At 39.3% G+C, this 21,069-nt stretch overlaps 1 protein-coding gene across 1 annotated transcript in view; it reads right to left on the bottom strand.

The window, feature by feature from the left end:
• Positions 1-21,069, bottom strand: part of LOC126281446 (aldehyde dehydrogenase, mitochondrial) — an 86,780-nt gene that overhangs the window by 27,046 nt on the left and 38,665 nt on the right. Inside the window, exon 5 of the mRNA XM_049980417.1 lies at positions 7,195-7,379. Coding sequence (XP_049836374.1) covers positions 7,195-7,379 — 185 coding nt within the window. The remainder of the gene's footprint in view (positions 1-7,194; positions 7,380-21,069) is intronic.

The raw sequence follows: 21,069 nt of genomic DNA, 5'->3' as shown, positions 1-21,069 counted from the left end.
TACCTAATAGCATCAGAAGTCTGACAAATAGCCATATATCATTTAAAAGGAAATTAAAAGAATTTCTTAATGGCAATTCCTTCTACTCATAAGATGAATTTTTGGATATAGTATGTGGGTAATTTATCCAAGGCTCATATATACACATATATAGACAATTAAAAAAATAAAACACACACACACACACACACACACACACACACACACACATATATATATATCTCCATCCACACATATAGAGACACAAGCAGACATATTGTAAGGCAAAGAGTTTGGGCAGAGATGTCAGTCGAGGAGGACGTGCAGAGGCAAAGATGATGTTGAATGACAGGTGAAGAATGAGTGGCGGCAACTTCTAATTAGCGGAGATTAAGGCTTGGTGGATAACGGGAAGAGAGGATATATTGTAGGGCAAGTTCCCATCTCCGGAGTTCGGATAGGTTAGTGTTAGTGGGATGTATCCACATAACCCGGACGGTGTAGCACTGTGCCAAGATGTGCTGGTCGTGCACCAAGGCATGTTTAGCCACAGGGTGATCCTCATTACCAACAAACACTGTCTGCCTGTGTCCACTCATGCGAATGGTCAGTTTGTGCTGGTCATTCCCACAAAGAAAGCGTCACAGTGTAGGCAGGTCAGTTGGTAAATCATGTGGGTGCTTTCACATGTGGCTCTGCCTTTGATCGTGTACACCTTCCGGGTTACAGGACTGGAATAGGTGGTGGTGGGAGGGTGCTTAGAACAGGTTTTACACCGGGGGTGGTTACAAGGGTAGGATCCAGAGAGTAGGAAAGGTGGTTTGGGGATTTCATAGGGATGAACCAAGAGGTTATGAAGGTTAGGTGGACGGCGGAAAGACACTCTTGGTGGAGTTGGGAGGATTTAATGAAGGATGGATCTCATTTCAGGGCAGGATTTGAGGAAGTCGTATCCCTGCTGGAGAGCCACATTCAAGGTCTGATCCAGTCCCGAGAAGTATCCTGTCATCCTTCATCCTGACCCACAACTTCTTCACTTTTGAAGGCCAAACATACCAACAATTAAAGGGAACAGCCATGGGTACCAGGATGGCCCCCTCATTTGCCAACCTATTTATGGGTCGCTTAAGAGGAAGCCTTCTTGGTTACCCAGTCCTGCCAACCCCAAGTTTGGTACAGATTTATTGATGACATCTTCATGATCGGGACTAACAGTGAAGAACAACTCCAGAATTTCCTCTCCAACCTCAACTCCTTTGGTTCCATCACATTCATCTGGTCCTGCTCCAAATCCCATGCCACTTTCCTTGATGTTGACCTCCATCTGTCCAATGGCCAGCTTCACACGTCCGTCCACATCAAACCCACCAACAAGTAACAGTACCTCCATTACGACAGCTGCCACCCATTCCACATCAAACGGTCCATTCCCTACAGCCTAGGTCTTCGTGGCAAACGAATCTGCTCCAGTCCTGAATCCTTGAACCATTACACCAACAACCTGAAAAACAGCTTTCGCATCCCGCAACTACCCTCCCAACCTGGTACAGAAGCGCCCCACTTGTGACAGAGTACTTTCCAGGACTGGACCAGACTCCGAATGTGGCTCTCCAGCAGGGATACGACTTCCTTAAATCCTGCCCTGAAATGAGATCTATCCTTCATTAAATCCTCCCCACTCCACCAAGAGGGTCTTTCCGCCGTCCATCTAACCTTCGTAACCTCTTAGTTCCTCCCTATGAAATCCCCAAACCATCTTCCCTACCCTCTGGCTCCTACGCTTGTAACCGCCCCCGGTGTAAAACCTGTCCCATGCACCCTCCCACCACCACCTACTCCAGTCCTGTAACCCAGAAGGTGTACACGATCGAAGGCAGAGCCACGTGTGAAAGCACCCACGTGATTTACCAACTGACCTGCCTGCACTGTGACGCTTTCTATGTGGGAATGACCAGCAACAAACTGTCCATTCGCATGAATGGACACAGGCAGACAGTGTTTGTTAGTAATCACCCTGTGGCTAAACATGCCTTGGTGCACGGCCAGCACATCTTAGCACAGTGTTACACAGTCCGGGTTATCTGGATACTTCCCACCAACACCAACCTGTCAGAACTCCGGAGATGGGAACTTGCCGTTCAGTATATCCTCTTCTCGATACCCGCCAGGCCTCAACCTCCACTAATTTCAAGTTGCCGCCGCTCGTACCTCACCTGTCTTTCAACAACTTCTTTGCCTCTGTACTTCCACCTCGACTGACATCTCTGCCCGAACTCTTTGCCTTTACAAATATCTGTTTGTGCCTGTGTATGTCAAGATTGTGTGCGTGCGAGCGAGGGAATGTAAATAAAATTTAATGGGGTCGTTGTAGGGATGTTGTGAGGTTGACATGGTATTAGAAGGTGGAAAGAGTAATACGAGGTTAAAGTGAAAATAAATAGAAATTTATATAGGGAGAGATAAAGGTGTGAAAAAAGTCGAAAAAGTGTTGGTTTGAGATGAGCTATGTTGATCCTGTGCTGAACTTAGGTTGGTGAACAACAATGGGTGCTAAGGTTAGGTAGTTGTGTTGTCTCCAAAACACGTTGAAGCATGGGGAAATCCAGGAAAATTTCGAAAAGAAGTTTTCGAAAAAAGTTACGAAAAAGATTTCCCGAAAAAATAAAATCTCGAAAAATATGCGTGTAAATGTATTCAAAGGACTGGTTTTGTACTGGCAGGTTATGAGAATGAGGCTAACAATTGTTTGATGAAGAAATAATAACGTTTAAACCTGTGGGAAGCTGCTAAAAAATGATTGCTTATGTGGGAAAAAACGGGAATGGAAATAAAATGAAAGTTGTTGGAAACAGCTGAGATGGTTGTTTAATGGGTGAAAGGAACTGAAGCTGTGAAATAGGATTCACGAGTTTACACGAAATGTTTGTAAACTTGGAACAGTGGATTTTATAGCAGCGGTTATGTTGAAAGCGTTAAAAATTTTTAGGTTATGGTTTGGAAGTAAATTACGTATTATTGAGTATAATTAGGCAGGATAAAATGTATGGTAGATTACGGAAAAAGGGAAGATGAATATAAAGTGAAACTACTTGTACAAACAAAAAGAGAAAGTAAGATGATAGAGAAGATTTCGAAATGCAACAGAGACAATTACAAACCTAATTGTTGGGTTCAAATGAATGATGATGTAAATAAAATAGAAAGAAACTTCCACATGGGAAAAATAAATTAAAAACAAAGATTCCAAGACTTACCAAGCGGGAAAGCGCCGGTAGATAGGCACAATGAATAAAACACACACACAGAATTTGAGCTTTCGCAACCGGCGGCTGCTTCGTCAGGAAAGAGGGAAGGAAAAGGAAAGAGTGTGTGTGTGTGTGTGTGTGTGTGTGTGTGTGTGTGTGTGTGTGCGCGCGCGAGAGTATATACCTATCCTTTTTTCCCCCTAAGGTAAGTCTTTCCGCTCCTGGGATTGGAATGACTCCTTACCCTCTCCCTTAAAACCCACATCCTTTCGTCTTTCCCTCTCCTTCCTGAAGAAGCAAACATCGGTTGCGAAAGCTAGTAATTCTGTGTGTGTGTGTGTGTGTGTGTGTGTGTGTGTGTGTGTGTGTTTTGTTCATTGTGCCTGTCTGCCGGCACTTTCCCGCTTGGTAAGTCTTGGAATCTTTATATAATGTGTCGTGTAATATTTTGTGTAATGTAAATTCTTGCAGAGACACCTTTTATTAATCTGACATGTTCCAAATCATTATGAAGTGTTGTATTCATGATCTATGGAACAAGTACTAATCTAAACTGTGCCATACCCCAAAATTTTCTTCCTTGTATGAATTTTGACTAGCGTGCAATAGATTATATCTTCGTTCAGGATGACCTGTAGTGCAGCACAAGGTCTAGGTTGGGTTGGGGGGTTGCATGTTTTAAGGTTCAAGGTGATAAATGGGGACAGTATGGATCTTCCAGTTCAAAGCTGACATAAGGAATAGTTTAAGTGCAATAAATGAAAATACACATAAAAGTATACCTGTGTGGTGTTGTAATGAAAAAAAAAAATCAGTTTTGTGAATAAACTGTTGTTAAAAGTTACATAGTGGATCCCTCCTTTTTCCCCCAAGGGAAGTTATATATGCACCAGTTGAAAATGTTGACATTTTTACGTGCATTACTTCAAGATCCAATAAAATCAGTATTTTTTTAAAGTAGAAGGCCATGGATTACTGTGTCATAAATGTTGAATTGTGTGTTTGTATTGGTAGCACTGTCAAAAACAGTATCCTATAATTTCATAGTATGAACTTGCGTTGTACGATGAAGTGCTAATAACAAATTTCTCTTCTTCAGAAACGCTTTCCTTGCCATTGCCAGTCTACATTTTATATCCTCTCTACTTCGACCAGCATCAGTTATTTTGCTCCCCAAATAGCAAAACTCCTTTACGTGTCTCATTTCCTAATATAATTCCCTCAGCATCACCCAAAGTAATTCAACTACATTCCATTATCCTCGTTTTGCTTTTGTTGATGATCATCTTATACCCTCCTTTCAAGACATTGTCCATTCCGTTCAACTGCTCTTCCAAATCCTTTGCTGTCCCTGGCAGAATTACAATGTCATCTGCGAACCTCAATTTTGTTATTTCTTCTCCATTGATTTTAATACCTACTACGAATTTTTCTTTTGTTTCCTTCACTGCTTGCTCAATCAACAGATTGAATAACATTGGGGAAAGAATACAACCCTGTCTCACTCCCTTCCCAACCACTGCTTCCCTTTCATGTCCCTCAGCTCTTAACTGCCATCTGGTTTCTGTACAAATTATAAATAGCCTTTCGCTCACTGTATTTTACCCCTGCCACCAACAGAATTTGAAAGAGAGTATTCCAGCCAACATTGTCAAAAGCTTTCTCTAAGTCTACAAATGCTAGAAACGTATGTTTGCCTTTCCTTAATCTTTTTTCTAAGATAAGTCGTAGTGTCAGTATTGCCTCACGTGTTCCAACATTTCCGCGGAATCCAAACTGATCTTTGCCGAGGTCGGCTTCTACCAGATTTTTCATTCGTCTGTAAAGAATTCATGTTAGTATTTTGCAGCTGTGACTTATTAAACTGATAGTTCGGTAATTTTCACATCTGTCAACACCTGCTTTCTTTGGGATTTTAATTATTATATTCTTCTTGAAATCTGAGGGTATTTTGCCTGTCTCATACATCTTGCTCACCAGATGGTAGAGTTTTGTCAGGACTGGCTCTCCCAAGGCTGTCAGTAGTTCCAATGGAATGTTGTCTACTCCGGGGGCCTTGTTTCTACTCAGGTCTTTCAGTGCTCTGTCAAACTCTACACGCAGTATCGTATCTCCCATTTCGTCTTCATCTACATCCTCTTCCATTTCCATAATATTGTCCTCAAGTACATCGCCCTTGTATAGACCCTCTATATACTCCTTCCACCTTTCTGCTTTCTCTTCTTTGCTTAGAACTGGGTTTCCATCTGAGCTCTTGATATTCATACAAGTAGCTCTCTCTTCTCCAAAGGTCTCTTTAATTTTCCTGTAGACAGTATCTATCTTACCCATAGTGAGATAAGCCTCTGCATAGTTACATTTATCCTCCAGCCATCCCTGCTTAGCCATTTTGCACTTCCTGTCAATCTCAGTTTTTGAGACGTTTGTATTCCTTATTGCCTGCTTCATTTACTGCATTTTTATATATTCTCCTTTCATCAATTAAATTCAATATTTCTTCTGTTCCCCAAGGATTTCTAATAGCCCTCGTCTTTTTACCTACTTGATCCTCTGCTGCCTTCATTACTTCATCCCTCAATGCTACTCATTCTTCTTCTATTGTATTTCTTTCCCCCATTCCTGTCAATTGTTCCCTTATGCTCTCCCTGAAACTCTGTACAACCTCTGGTTTAGTCATTTTATCCAGGTGCCATCTCCTTAAATTCCCACCTTTTGCAGTTTCTTCAGTTTTAATCTACAGTTCATAACCAATAGATTGTGGTCAGAGTCCACATCTGCCCCTGGAAATTTCTTACAATTTAAAACTTGGTTCCTAAATCTGTGTTTTACCATTATATAATCTATCTGATACCTTCTAGTATCTCCAGGAGTCTTCCATGTATACAACCTTCTTTTATGATCCTTGAACCAAGTGTTAGCTATGCTCTGTGCAAAATTCTACCAGACGGCTTCCTCTCTCATTTCTCTTCCCCTATCCATATTCACTCACTATGTTGCCTTCTCTCCCTTTTCCTACTCTGAAATTCCAGTCACCCATGACTATTAAATTTTCGTCTCCCTTCACTACCTGAATAATTTCTTTTATCTGATCATATATTTCATCTATTTTTCATCGTCTGGAGAGCTTTGTAACAATACTATACAGGAACACCAGCAATGCATTCTAGTAGCCGTACTACTTGCCATAGAGAATTGCAACTCTGATCACTTGAATCAGTGCATACATGTACGAAGTTACATTGTTGATCAGGTAAATCTTCTGGATGACTCATACTTTTTGTCAGACAGTGTACTCTGCTCTTAATTGTGCATGTATTAAACATCTTTAATGAGGGACATGCATTAGTGCCCACAAAAGTTAATAAATTTTAACATTTGGTAACAGTGCCTGAACTCAACAATTCAACAAATATACACTGCATTTTCCACACAAGGAAGTGCATGAGGAAAATACGTATTTAATAAATGAATAGCTCTGAAATGGAGGTAGATGTATGTGGAATGGCAAACTGCTACCTTAAAGAGCACTTTGTCAATGGGTGCAGAATAATTTCAAACAAATGAAAGTTATAGATAACAGTAAATACAAGGAAGGAACAACAGGTTAAATGCAGAATGAGGAAAGGTTAAAAGCCACTAACACTAATAAAATGATAAAGCATCAACTTTAGTGGCAACAGTAATTACTGCAACCAATTCTACAGGTTTTTTCAGACACAAAGCCATGGCAAAAACTCTTTAAAGTGTGCTTATCTTGTGTGTGTGTGTGTGTGTGTGTGTGTGTGTGTGTGTGTGTGTGTGTGTGTGTGTGTGTGTGTGTGTGTGAGAGAGAGAGAGAGAGAGAGAGAGAGAGAGAGAGAGAGAGAGAGAGAGAGATTTTGAACTTTTTTTTCTTTTAACTATTTATTTTCACTGCATTATGGTGTATCATTTGAAGATTAATGCTCGGTGAATAAACGAACAAAATTACCTCAGTAGAACCCGTGAAGGCCACTTTGTCCACATCCATGTGTTCTGCAATGAATGAGCCAGTTTTTCCATCACCAGGTACAACATTGACAACACCTGGTGGAAAACCTGCTTCCTTTACTAGCTGTGCTACATATAGTGCAGTTAGAGGTGTCTGTTCAGCTGGTTTCAGTACCAAAGTGTTACCTGAAAAATGAAGTTCACACCAAAAACATTTTGTCAGTACAATACCACAAATGAAGAAAAATTAACATTTGCCCACCATCATTTGATAGTTGTTACTAGTGGGAAATTGAATGAAAGTATGAGATAACATTCACTGAGTTAAGAAACTTTTGCTGAAACTGCTCTCAATATGGCTCATATGTAGTAATTATAAAGCAGCCAAATATTTAAGTGTTACTGCACCATGTTGTCAATACTTCAACAACTTCCTAACTTTACACTGTTACTTGTAGCATCTCACAATTCCAAACCATTTGCTGTTTTTTGTTGTTTTTGTTTTGTCTTCAGACTGAAGACTGGTTTCCTGCAGCTCATCATGCTAGTCTACCAGTACAAGGATATTAATCTCTGCAAAACTTACATAGACCTGGTTCCCATGGTATCACCATAAACAGGTATACATTGCTCCTCACAATTTTGCACCAGCTTAAACATTGCAATTGATGGATCCCACATCACGCTTAGCTGCAGATTACGATCTCAAGCTTACTGCAATTTAAGAGAATTTTATACCAGACATCGCTTTTATTAACAAAGCACATTCTATGGTCATTCTGTAAATACAGATACATATGTTTGTACACTTCTGTTGTTATAGATTAAAACAGTATTTTTTGCATGCACTTTACTTGTGATGTTTCTGACTCTTGTTAACATATTCCTTCTCTGATGGCAGAGGTTGAGCTGGAAAGAAGCTTTGTTGTACATACACACTTGGCAGTTTGTCTTTTTGCACTTTTCAGACTTTGGGAGGGAATTATAGGAAGATTAGTGATTATAGGAAGAAACTGCAAAGAGATCTTAGGGGTGAATGTGGGTCACTTGGGAATGGGCATATGTAAGTAATTAATTTTTCTATTAAGTGGCCTCTAAATGAGGTTTGCAAATACACCTCAAACTCTGTAAAGCTTTGCAAAATATGAAGTTTAATGAAATCTGCTTAGCAAATTAGTACCAAAATACATTAATGTACAAGTTAAAAAAACAAACAGTCTCACCAGTGCACAAAAAACTAAAATAGGTCAGAAAATTTCACTATACAATGAAACCTGGTCTTCATGCCAAAAAGCAAGCCCTAAATGGGGAGATAAGCAAAGCACATCTTAATCTTATGACAGTTGTGAATAATACTTTGTTTTCTCTTAACTTGTTAGCAAGGTTGAAAATCTTACATATTCAGTGACAGAAAGGGGAAAAAAAACCACTGAAGATTCAAAGATTTCAAATTTACAAGCTAAATAAACACCTAACACGGACACAAATTACATCCAGTCTAAAAACCTTCTATCCAAGAATGGTAAACCTCACCAACATTGTGTTCATACAAAATAAATGAACTGCTGGGAAAGTTCTGAACCACAACATCACTACATAAACGAACAAAAAGTAAATAGAAAATCTTAGTCAAGACAAAAATGCATTCTCATAAAAACAAAAAAATGAAACAAGTGAGACAAATATTGGTCTAAATACAACATGATGAAAGGAAAATGAAACAATACAATGTAACAATACCACATTCCTCTTGCAACAGAGATGTTAAAAATCTTACCGGGTAACTACAAATTATAGGAGGACAGAGCTATAAGAAACACCACGCAATTGCCTCAGTACATAAAACACACACAAGTTCGAGACACAGTCACCCTCCTGTCATTTGATGTAGAGAACATCTATCCAAACAAACCAAAACAGTGAACTTCACAGACCAAGATCTCAAGACACACAGTACACTTCCACATGAATACGTCAAAGAAACAATTGAGCCGCCAGAGATAATAAACAGAATAGACCTAGTTCCATTTCAATAATGAATTTTATGTACAAAGTGAAGGATTACAGTGGGATCCCAGTGTCTGAAACCATAGCAATGATGTTTATGAACCATGTAGAACAGGTCATCTTTAACACAATTGTGCCAAATATGTACAACATCTTGTACTGGATTAGATACATGGATGACATCTTGTGCCAATAGATGGATCAAGCAGTAAAATTCACCAGTTCTATATTGACAAATTCTGTTCATGAGAACACACACTTTACATCAGAAAAGGAGCATAATAGGCAGTTAAATTTCTTACACATTACCATGAAGATTCAGAACGAACAACCGCATCTGGCTTAAACAAAAAACTAATAACAAGAGGCATTTTACATCAGACATCACAGCACCCAAACTTTCAAAGCAGGCACCGCCCCCCCCCCCCCCCCCCCCCCCCCACACACACACAATAAATTTTGATCGGATGATGGCGTGTGCTGCCTGTTGGATAGTAAATTTACTGATATGACTTCAACATTGTCTGCTAACTGATAGTGTAGTGGCACAGCTACCACAGAGCCAACTGTGTCTACCCTGTAACAGAGAATGCTCACAGCCAAAAGGCTCACTGTGGTGCAAATACGCAAAGCAAGTAGCAAAACATGCCACTAAGATACACTCTTGCCTCTTACAGCCACATGAGCACATTTGAAAGGAGTCAAATTGGGGCCTTCCAAGCAGCGGATTGGTCTTTATGGAGAATGACCACACAAGTTGGATGTGCTGCATCAGTTTTTCAACAATGCTGATATCAGTGATCATGTGAACATTCTCACACCTGTGTATAACGTTCCTGACATCCACGCAGCACAGATTCCCGACACAACCGCCTTACTGTAAGGGCAGCGGCAACCGATCATACAGGTGCCACAGCACAGATAAGAGGACTTGTGAGCCCAGATGTGTCAGCATGAACTGTTGTTAAACAGTTCCAGTAGTGGGACTTTGGGCACCAACAACTCTAGCCCATCTCCCACACATGCAACAGCATCGATATGCATGGCTCGACTGGTACCATCACAGGATCACTTGGAAGATGGCACGGCACACCGTGGTCTTCAGCGATGAAAGCAGATTCTGCTAGCACACAAGTGATGGTTGTTTGCACGTTCGACATATACTTGCTGAGCACTGTCTCTCAAAGTGCATTCATCCGAAACACCCTAGCCCCATCCCAGGCCTTCTGGCGTGGGGTGTGGTAAGCTACAACTCTGTTTCACATTCTGGAGAAGACGCTAACCAGCACTCTGTGCAAGCAGAATGATGTTAGACCTGTTCTTTTGTCATTCTTCGAAAAGGGAAATGATGTTTTGTTCCAACAGGATAATCCTCACTCACCCACTGCTCATGAAACTCAATGTGCTCTGTGAGACATGGCAAATTCTGTGGCCAGCAAGATCTCCAGACATGTCTCAAATTTAGCATGTGTGGGATACGATGGGACAAGAAGTGACTTGTGCAACATGTCAACCAACAACACTTACAGAACTATGTGAACATGTCAAGCAGGTGTGGACTAACAAGTCTCAGGGCAGTATTTGCTACCTGTACAACTGACTGGATGAGAGTCCCCATCCGTATTGCCACCCGTGGACACTACATTATGTACTAAAATAGGTATTTGAGTACAGGTCTGTACCTGGTACTTTAAAACTGCTTGTGCTAGTGATATGTAAATTTAATCATTTCATGTACTCCATACACACTGTTGCAACAATAAATCTTGATTGATCTGGAAACCTCTAAAACATTATATTATTTTTTTCTGGCAGTGTATGACGAACATATAAATATAGGACAAATCATTTAACTTTTGCAAAACACTTACACCAATACAAATCTAAAATTACCACTAGAAACACAGTTGTGGAAATCATAAGGACACACAAAAACAAAAAAACACCTCACCTTAGGGAGAAATTACCACATTCAGGAAACCATGACAGAAAAGAAACAACTTATAAATGATCAGACCAACCACACACTCAACTAATTGAACACTTAATATTACATTAAATATACAAATACATATGACCAACACCTAGAGAGGGCCCATACACTCTGCTGTCTCCTCTCAGTCTCTTTCCTATGACTACTATCCTCCCAAAATTGAAACCACAACTGTCATCCCTCTTTTCTCCACCCCCCTCTCCTCCTTTCCACTCACATCCATGGTGAACATATGGGACATATCACACGCATGCACACACGCACACAAATTATTATACATTATTAAAAAAAAGTCACAGGTTGACAACACCCACAACTTTCATGAAAACAAGTGAACAAACATAAATACTAATACTGTGACTAGTGTTGGTACATGTAACTGCAGTTCTGTTTCCAAAAGTGAGGTGAAGTGCAAGGAACACCAGTGCAGTTTCAGAGAATGTGCAAAAATCCAAAAACATGCCAAGTGTTTATGTACAATGAAATTTCTATCTCTGTCTCCACTAACAAAGAACACGCTAAGGAATACTGCTTGAATCTATAACAACCAAAATGTACGAACATATGTACCCATATTTACACAATAACCACAGAAGATGCTTTGTAAATGAAAACAAAATGTGTCTGGTGTAAAATTCTCTTTAATTAATTTTAGTAAGCTTAAGAAAGAGAAACCAATGATAATTGGTTTTAACAGCCGCTGCAGAGGATGAACATGCAAACAAACATTAATTCTTACTTTGATTACACTATCCCAAAAAACTGTTTGAGCGATAAACAGTAAAGGGGCTGCGTTTAAATTTGAACCTATAACCATTTCCAAAATATATTAAGCCTTACCAAACTTTTTTGGGGTAGTGTACAGCCTGACATGTCCTTTACTGCATTTTTTCACATTGCGTACTATTTGTCTGATGTAATATTGCCCACACTAACAGGGTATTTTAAGAACACCAAGCATTCTCAGAGCTGCCACACCTTGTACTGTTAATAATAGTTAGATTTTTGATGAAGACCTGAGGATGGATATATTTGTGTGTTTTGTCAGAGGACAGCATGGAGTCACAGGACAGCTGACATGTTAACTTTGTTCTCTGCTCTTCGCTGTGTTCTTACAGGGTTTACTAACTGAGATCACTAAATTCCTTTGATAATCATCATAGCTGTGGTTCTGAAGCCTATGGACAACCAGTCAGATATGGTTCTTTCACAGGTATGTAAGTTTCTGTCACAGTGGGTTTGTGTGTCAACTGATGAGAGTTGAGGGTCTAGAAGTACAGATCACAATTTGCTGGCATTCTGCACCTGCTGTGGCAAACACACTCACTGTTTCCAGAATGAGATTTTCACTCGGCAGCGGAGTGTGCGCTGATATGAAACTTCCTGGCAGATTAAAACTGTGTGCCCGACCGAGACTCGAACTCGGGACCTTTGCCTTTCGCGGGCAAGTGCTCTACCATCTGAGCTACCGAAGCACGACTCAAGCCCGGTACTCACAGCTTTACTTCTGCCAGTATCTCGTCTCCTACCTTCCAAACTTTACAGAAGCTCTTCTGCGAACCTTGCAGAACTGGCACTCCTGAAAGAAAGGATATAGCAGAGACATGGCTTAGCCACAGCCTGGGGGTCCCGAGTTCGAGTCTCGGTCGGGCACGCAGTTTTAATCTGCCAGGAAGTTTCACACCCACTGTGTCTGTGCTTTATGAGGATGCTGATCAATTTAAGTCATCATTCTCAGGACCTGAGGAAGACAGACAGCTGCCTGTCTGTCTGTTCATGAAAATGTAATTCACATAATTGTACACCTAGAAATAAAACCAGTCACAATGTATACAGTCTGATTCCTCATTTTGTGGAATGTTTCAAACAGTTGGGAAAATATAACATGGAGACCTGCAGTTTAATGTGGAATCCCAAATACTGTAAAATTTCATATATGTGGAGGACTGCCAGAGTTAAAAGAAGTGACATTAAAAAATCCTGGAACTGATTAGAGTTTGAACCTAAGACACGGGATGCATGCAAAAACCTTCATAAATGACAGTTGTATTAAGAACAAATTCACACTTACCCTGAGAACACTGAATAGTGTCATTAGCTAGATAATTCTTCCACCACTGGGGAAACATCTGAGAAAGATGACAAACACAATTGGTCCTTCTAAAAACCAGTAATTTTGATGACTTCGTGAAATATAGGACAACTGTTTGAAAGAGATTGTTTTTACTATCAGACATGTGCAAACAACATTTATGGGACATTTTAGCCTTACAAGAAACACACAGAACGGTAAACTGAAGACCAAGAATTGAAGGGATGAAGATGGTATTAGAACAGTTTAATGAACAATATGAGAGTGCTATCTTTGTAAGGTCAGGGATGGGCATACAATTAATTGGATCCTTGCATCACTTCCTGATTAAACTGAAAACTTTTGAGAAAACCTCAGTGCAGCTAATATATATTTCCCAGTTATACAGCAATCACTGGAAGAGAGTTCAATCATCAGAAGAGAAATTTGTTATCATTGAGTGTAGATTTAACTGTCAGGAAGTCATTTCTGAAAGCATTTGTATGGCGTGCAGCCGCTTTCGAAATGTGGTGCTACAGAAGAATGCTGAAGATTAGATGGGTAGATCACGTAACTAATGAAGAAGTATTGAATAGGATTGGGGAGAAGAGAAGTTTGTGGCACAACTTGACCAGAAGAAGGGAATGGTTGGTAGGACATGTTCTGAGGCATCAAGGGATCACCAATTTAGTATTGGAGGGTAGCGTGGAGGGTAAAAATCAGAGGGAGACCAAGAGATGAATACACTAAGCAGATTCAGAAGGATGTAGGTTGCAGTAGGTACTGGGAGATGAAGAAGCTTGCATAGGATAGAGTAGCATGGAGAGCTGCATCAAACCAGTCTCAGGACTGAAGACCACAAGGGAAGAGAGATTAGAAAAAGGGATAGTTATAGTTTTGTTAATGGTGGTCATGAAGAGAGATCCTTTGAAACATTATTAAATGCCTTTTCTGAAAACTACCCAGAACACATGGTTTGGAATCCATCTTATGTTGGATATATATTAGATCTAATGGCAACAAATAGACCTTACCTCTTTGAGGACATCAACATTGAAACTGTTATCAGTGACTAAGAGGCAGTTGTAGCAGTGATGATTACCAAAGTATCTCTACAACTAAATCAAAACTTCAAAACCACCTCATGGAGTGGCAGATGGTACCTCTGGTACCACTAACTAATCCCCCATTCCCCGTCACATATGCGAACAGCGTGTGGGAAGAACGATTGTTGGCATGCTCCGTATTAGCGCTCATTTCTGGAATTTTTTTCATTGAGGTCATTTCACGACACATATTTGTGAAGAAATAAATTGCTGTCAGACTCTTCCCAGAAAATACTCTGTCAATATCTCAATAGTAAATCTCTAGACAATACACAATACCTTCCATGAAGCATCTGCCACTGGAGTTTGTTGAGCACCTCTTAGCATTCCACATGGACTGGATAATCCCATGACAAAGCACACTATTCTGTCTGATCTTCTCTCTTCATGCTTCCTATCTTCCTTAACTTTCCTTGTCCCACCCACAATCACAGATACTATCACAGCCTTATGATCACTGACACCCTCCTTGACATTAACTAATATGAGACGTTTAGGTCTGTTGAAATAATGATCAGCCTTTTTCGTAAAAAAAATTATGATCAATACTGATTATTATTTCAAATTATCTAATCAGATCACTGTTTTTTTTCAATTATGTTTTCCAAAATTATCAGGTTTGTTTGTTGCTAGGGCGTCTATGATGTCACCTTCACAAGTTCATGCTCTAACTACCACCTCTGAGTAATTTTTGGACTGGACATTCAGAATAAAGTCATGCAAATACCTCTCTAGCACCATGTTTGATGGAATGATTCTTCTAATCCATACCTGGCAAGTTGAAGTCACCCACTACTACAACAGCATGCTAAGGAAGATTACTGACATTGTAAAAGTTCTTTCTGAAGTACTCTATCACTGACCTTTGATGCTTAACTTTGTCCAGATTAATTCACATTCAGAAACCATGATAACCTCATTAGATATTATATTAAAAAACAAAGATGCTGTGACTTACCAAACGAGAAAGCGCTGGTAGATAGAAACAATAAAACGCGCACGCACGCACAAGCTTCAAGCTTTCGCAACCCACAGTTGCTTCATCAGGAAAGAGGGAAGGAGAGGGAAAGACGAAAGGATGTGGGTTTTAAGGGAGAGGGTAAGGAGTCATTCCAATCCCAGGAGTGGGAAGACTTACCTTAGCAGCAAAAAGGGACATGTATACACTCGCTCTCACACACACATATCCATCCACACATATACATACACAAGCCGACATATGTCTCTCCTTACCCTCTCCCTTAAAACCCACATCCTTTCGTCTTTCCCTCTCCTTCCCTCTTTCCTGATGAAGCAACAGTGGGTTGCAAAAGCTTGAAATTTGTGTGTGTGTTTTTTTATTGTGTATCATCAGCACTTTCTTGTTTCGTAAGTCACAGCGTCTTTTTTTTAACATATTTTTCCCATGTGAAATGTTTCTTTCTATTATATTCATTAGATATTATCCAATTCTTTGGTGCAATAAATATGCTGCCCATCGGTGACTAACCCATCCTTCCGATAAATTCCAATCTTAATTTGGGATTCCATTGCTGTTCACTTCAGGTTTCAACAAACCATCTAAGGAGCCAGTTCTCACTTTCACCTTCTGCCCAGACACACGCAAACCCACCATATTCTGCCACTTGGTCTTGAGTGAAAAGGAGACCAATCGAATGCTAAGTATCTGGAGTCACAGCAACAAATGCGTCACCATGGTATTCCAACAGCACCAACGATGCCTTAGGTATCATTTCTGGTGCCCCAATGTTGCCATAGCTTTGAGCAGTAGCCAAAAGTCTGTCAACTACACCAACACAACTTCCATCTGTTTATGGACAGTGGTCAATTTCCATTGTGTCAAAAGACAAGAAGAGTCCTTATCTACACCATACTGTGTAAAGCCTATGTAGAATCTCAAAAATATGGAAACAAAGCAATCTGCATTAACTGTGAAATAACAAGCTCAGCCCCACAAAACAGAAAATTACCTTACTGTGGCAATACTGAAATCTGTGTAATTCTCACTATTGTCTAAGAGCAAGATCAACAATGTCTTAAAAAAGAATTAATTTTTGCTGCTGACAACAGATGTATCAACAGTTACTTGTCATTAGAGACTCTGATTTCACAGAAGTTACTGCAACAAACATGCAAACTCAAAAGGCGCACAAAGAACTGTATGTTCAACAAACTACATAAAACAGTTAGCTCAGAACAGGAGCATGTATGGTAACTATGACTGAAGCCAAAAAGAATAGTTGACCATGCACTGGACAGGTATGTACATGGTAGAGTAGTTCATGATAGGAGGAACCTTTTGTTAGTCACCATAAAGAAACTTCTTAAGAAACAGAGACTACTTTCTAATATGTGTAAAAGAAAACATAGGACTAATAGGGAGATACTAAATGAAACGCCTTTAGCTGACAAGAGAGCAATGAAGCCTTATATGACTATCTGACTACAATACTGTCTACAGAACTTTTATCGAAAAAAATTCTTGTTATACGTAAAGTTAAGTATCTAAACACTCTTAGACAAAACAGAGCTGAAATTCTGAGTAGCAAGCAAAAGCAGAAATGTGTAACTCCATTTTCAAATGTTCTTTTACAAACAAAAAAACATGAGAATTGCTCCAGTTTCATTCCCGTACCATTTAAAAGATGAGTAGGATAAGATTAGTGTCAGTGGAATTGAGGAAGAACTGGAGTAGTTACAAATGAACAATGTTCCAGGACCCACTGGAATTACTATCAGGTTCCATAATGAATGTGTGGCTGAGCTAGCACCTCTGAACTGTAATCTACTATAGAGCGTTCAAGCAAAAAACTTGCCGAATAGGTGGAAGAAAGCACAAATCACACCTGTTTACAATAAGGAAGTGATTCACTGAGCTTTCTTCCAATATCCTTCACATCCATATGCTGTAGAATTTGGTACATATAATCTGAGCTCAAACATTATGACTTTCATGCCACGCAGTATGGATTCTGGATACATCGATTATGTGAAACCCAACTCACACTTTTCTTATGTGACATACTGAAAGCCTGGTATGATGCAGTCAGATGATAAAATATTTCTGAATTTCTGAAAAGAATTTAACTCAGTACTCCATTTATGCTTATTATCTGAGGTATGAATTTATGGAGTATCAAGCAAGATCTGAGTGGACTGAGGATTTTTGGCGGGGATGATTCAGCAAGTTACACTGGATGGAGGGAGATCAACAGATATAGAAGTAACTTTGGATATGCCCCAGGTAAGGGTGTTGGATCTTTGCAGGGGATATTAACAGTCACCTCATACTTTTTGCAGATGATGCAGTTATGTTCACTGCAGTAACATCTGAAAAAAAGCTGTACAAATATCCAGCCAGATCTTCACAAGATTTCTAGCTAGTGTAGACACTGAAATTTTTTTAAACATTCAGAATGTAAAACTGTGCACATCAAAATAATAAAAATGTAGTATCCTATTGACTACAATATCAGTGAATCTACCAATTCATGCAAATACCTGGGTGTAACAATCTGTAGGTATATGAAATAGAACAAATATATAATGGCTGAGTAATAGGTAATGCAGGAGGCAGACATTGATTCATTGGTTGAATACTGGGAGATTGCTTACAAATCACTCATGCAAACCATCCTACAATATTTCTAAAGTTTGTGAGAACCCATACCAAACAGCTCTTACTCACCTGATTATTTGCAGCATTAGAGAAAACATGTATCCAACAGTTCTAAAAATTAATGTAGTGAAACCAGTGTATAAAAAGGGAAGTAAGGAAGAAGTCTCCAACTATAGACCAATATCATTAATTCCTACTTTTAGTATGACATTTGAAAGCATTATCCTTTCTCAGCTAAGTGTCTTTTTCACAAAACAAACTGCTTGTAGATTTGCAGCATGGCTTCAGAAAAGAGCTAAGTACAACCACAACAGTTACACAGTTCATCCATGAAGTTTACTGTCTGTTGGACCAGAAAATGTTGACTGCAGGTATATTTTTGGGCCTGACAAGAGCATTTGATACGGTAAACCATAGGGTACTTCTTAAAAAGTTAAAATCTTATAGTATTGGGGATCAAGCCATGAATCTTCTAACCATGTACCTGTTGAATCTTAAGCAAAGCACTAAATTGTCATACAAACTAGATAATAAAATCATGAACTCCCAGTCCACCAGTGAACCTGTATTACAAGGTGTACCACAGGGCTCAATATTTGGACAGTTTCTCTTCCTTCTATATATTAACGACATTGCACAACCCATTAACTCCCATATTGTAAGCTATGCAGATGACATCAATCTTATTCTATCGGAGCAAATCTAAAGAGCTAGAATCTCTTGCTACTAGCGGTGTAACAGAAATAACAAAGTACTTCAATGATCAGGGACTCAAGGTGAATGCCACCAAATCTCAACTACTGACATTCAAAACAGGCAGTTCTCATCACAACAATATGAATAGTGTGTTTAATATCTCTGCAACAGAAAATGGTAACTGTAAATTCCTGGGTGTATATGTTGATGAATATTTGCGGTGGATATACCACATTAATTATGTATGCAGAAAAGTCAGTAGTGCCACATATCTCTTCAGCCAGTTCGCAAAGATAGTTCCTAGCCAAGCACTGAAATTAGTATATTATGGAACACTTTACCCCTTTCTCAATTACGGAATTGAACTATGGGACTGTGCAGCTGATGTACATTTAAAAAGAATACTACTACTACTACTACTACTACTACTACTACTACAGAAAAGACCAATAAGACTTATACATGGGATGGGACATAGAGATTCATGTCATGAAGTGCTATTGCAGCACGAATATCTGGCAGAATATTCTCTGTACATCTTCAAAATAGTTGTATTTTTTATAAGTCAACCAACAGAAGCCATCGAGGACAGTGATGTACACGACCACAAAACTAGAACAAAGTTTAACTATTTCCGTAACAGAACAATGTTAGAAATGACTGATTGAAGTCCATATATCAGTGGTTTGATTTGGTATAACAAGCTACCAAACTCTCTAAGAATGTACACAGGAATTGTTTTTAAAACAAAATTAAAATCTCTGCTAATAGAAAAAATTTTATATTCTTTCAATGAATTTTAAGATAGTGATTGTAACATGAGGCATTAGCATATCAGTTGTAATGTGATAAATGTAAAAAAATAGACATAAGAAGCAACAGCTACAGAATATAGTGTATTTTATAAGTATAAATATAACAATAGTATTAAGTCTGACGTTTGCAAAAGCCATCATTACGATGAAAATGCACGCAAAGAAAATTAAATAAATAAAGAACAGGGAAAAAGAAAGGCAGCATGAATGGCCTCAAGTTTGTTTGGCCCACTGGAGAGTGTCTCTCTTTAAGATGAATGAAAACTATCCCACCACAACCCATTTAGAAAGTTTTTGGAACCCACTTAAATGTTGGATCTAAGAATATTTTACAACCCCCTACATATCACTCTCATAGAAATAGTGAAAACAAGATTATTTACAGTGTGCACAGAGACTTTAGCACAACTGTCCCCCACCATCCCACACTTAATGTCTGCATGGAACACGAAAAAGCCCTAATACAGTGGAACTTAGATTTTACATTCTCCTATTTCAAATTTTTCGTGACTATGCCATAAATTCATAGACCCTGTGAAAACCCCGTAAGATCAATGCTAAAAATTCTCCACTTTTACATTTCTTCCTGTTAAGGCTTACTTCTAATCTAAGTTCTTACTCGATGTCTTACATTACTTCGTCCCATTTTCTTCCTATTGATATTTGATGTGACTGAACAAGTTAAGTGGCTTAGAAGACAGATGGTTTGCAAACAGGTGGTGATGGAATTAAGGGAATATTTTAGGCCACTGAGGAGTGGAGAGATGCGAGAGGAAATGCTGGTGTAATCCGCAATTTAGCTTCAACCGCACAATTGTGACACTACCGATATGTTGCAGCAGTAATGGAGAAACATGACAGTCAATGTGAAGTGTTCCAGACTGAGCAAATATGTGATGAAGGGGCCCAGCCACCACCTTTTCTTGTGCCACTTATAACTCAGTCTCATCATTTTGCATGTATTTTTGATGTACTGTATTCAGCAATAATATCAACCGCCTACCTTTTAAATTCAGACACTGAGTCTCGAAGAATATGCTTGGTCATAATCAAGTAAACATCGCCCATTTCTGGCTAGTGAACTCTTATTGGCTGGCGATTTGTTAAGTCACTCAATAGCCAGTGCAGCCACCACACCAGACTAACACACATCAAATGAGCTCACCTACAGGACGTGTTGAGAGGGGAGACGCCATTCAGCGACGGAAATGCAGGTAGGGGTGAAAGCATTTTGTGTGAAAAGTGCTGAAAATATACTTTTCATGCAGATGATGTGGTATGAAAGAGATGTCACACAGAAATAGAATGAGTTTTGCAATAGCACATTTTCCAGACTATTGTGTTTAAATCTGACATGAAGCAGTTGCAACAACTACATATGCTACTAGTTTATTTACTTTGCACCACACACTGTAGATCGTAAAGATTGTCAGCAGTGATAGAGGGCATGAAGCAAAACTGTAGCACCTGAGCTTTCTTTCAGATTTACGTCTTACACAGTGTACAGAAATTCACTGAGCTGACATCTACTAAGATTGTTAACATCAACTGGGAAAGTAAACTCATTTT

The sequence above is a fragment of the Schistocerca gregaria genome, chromosome 7 (genome assembly GCF_023897955.1).
Source record: "Schistocerca gregaria isolate iqSchGreg1 chromosome 7, iqSchGreg1.2, whole genome shotgun sequence".
Classification (NCBI taxonomy): domain Eukaryota; kingdom Metazoa; phylum Arthropoda; class Insecta; order Orthoptera; family Acrididae; genus Schistocerca; species Schistocerca gregaria.
This window is presented reverse-complemented; position numbering and strand designations above follow the sequence as displayed.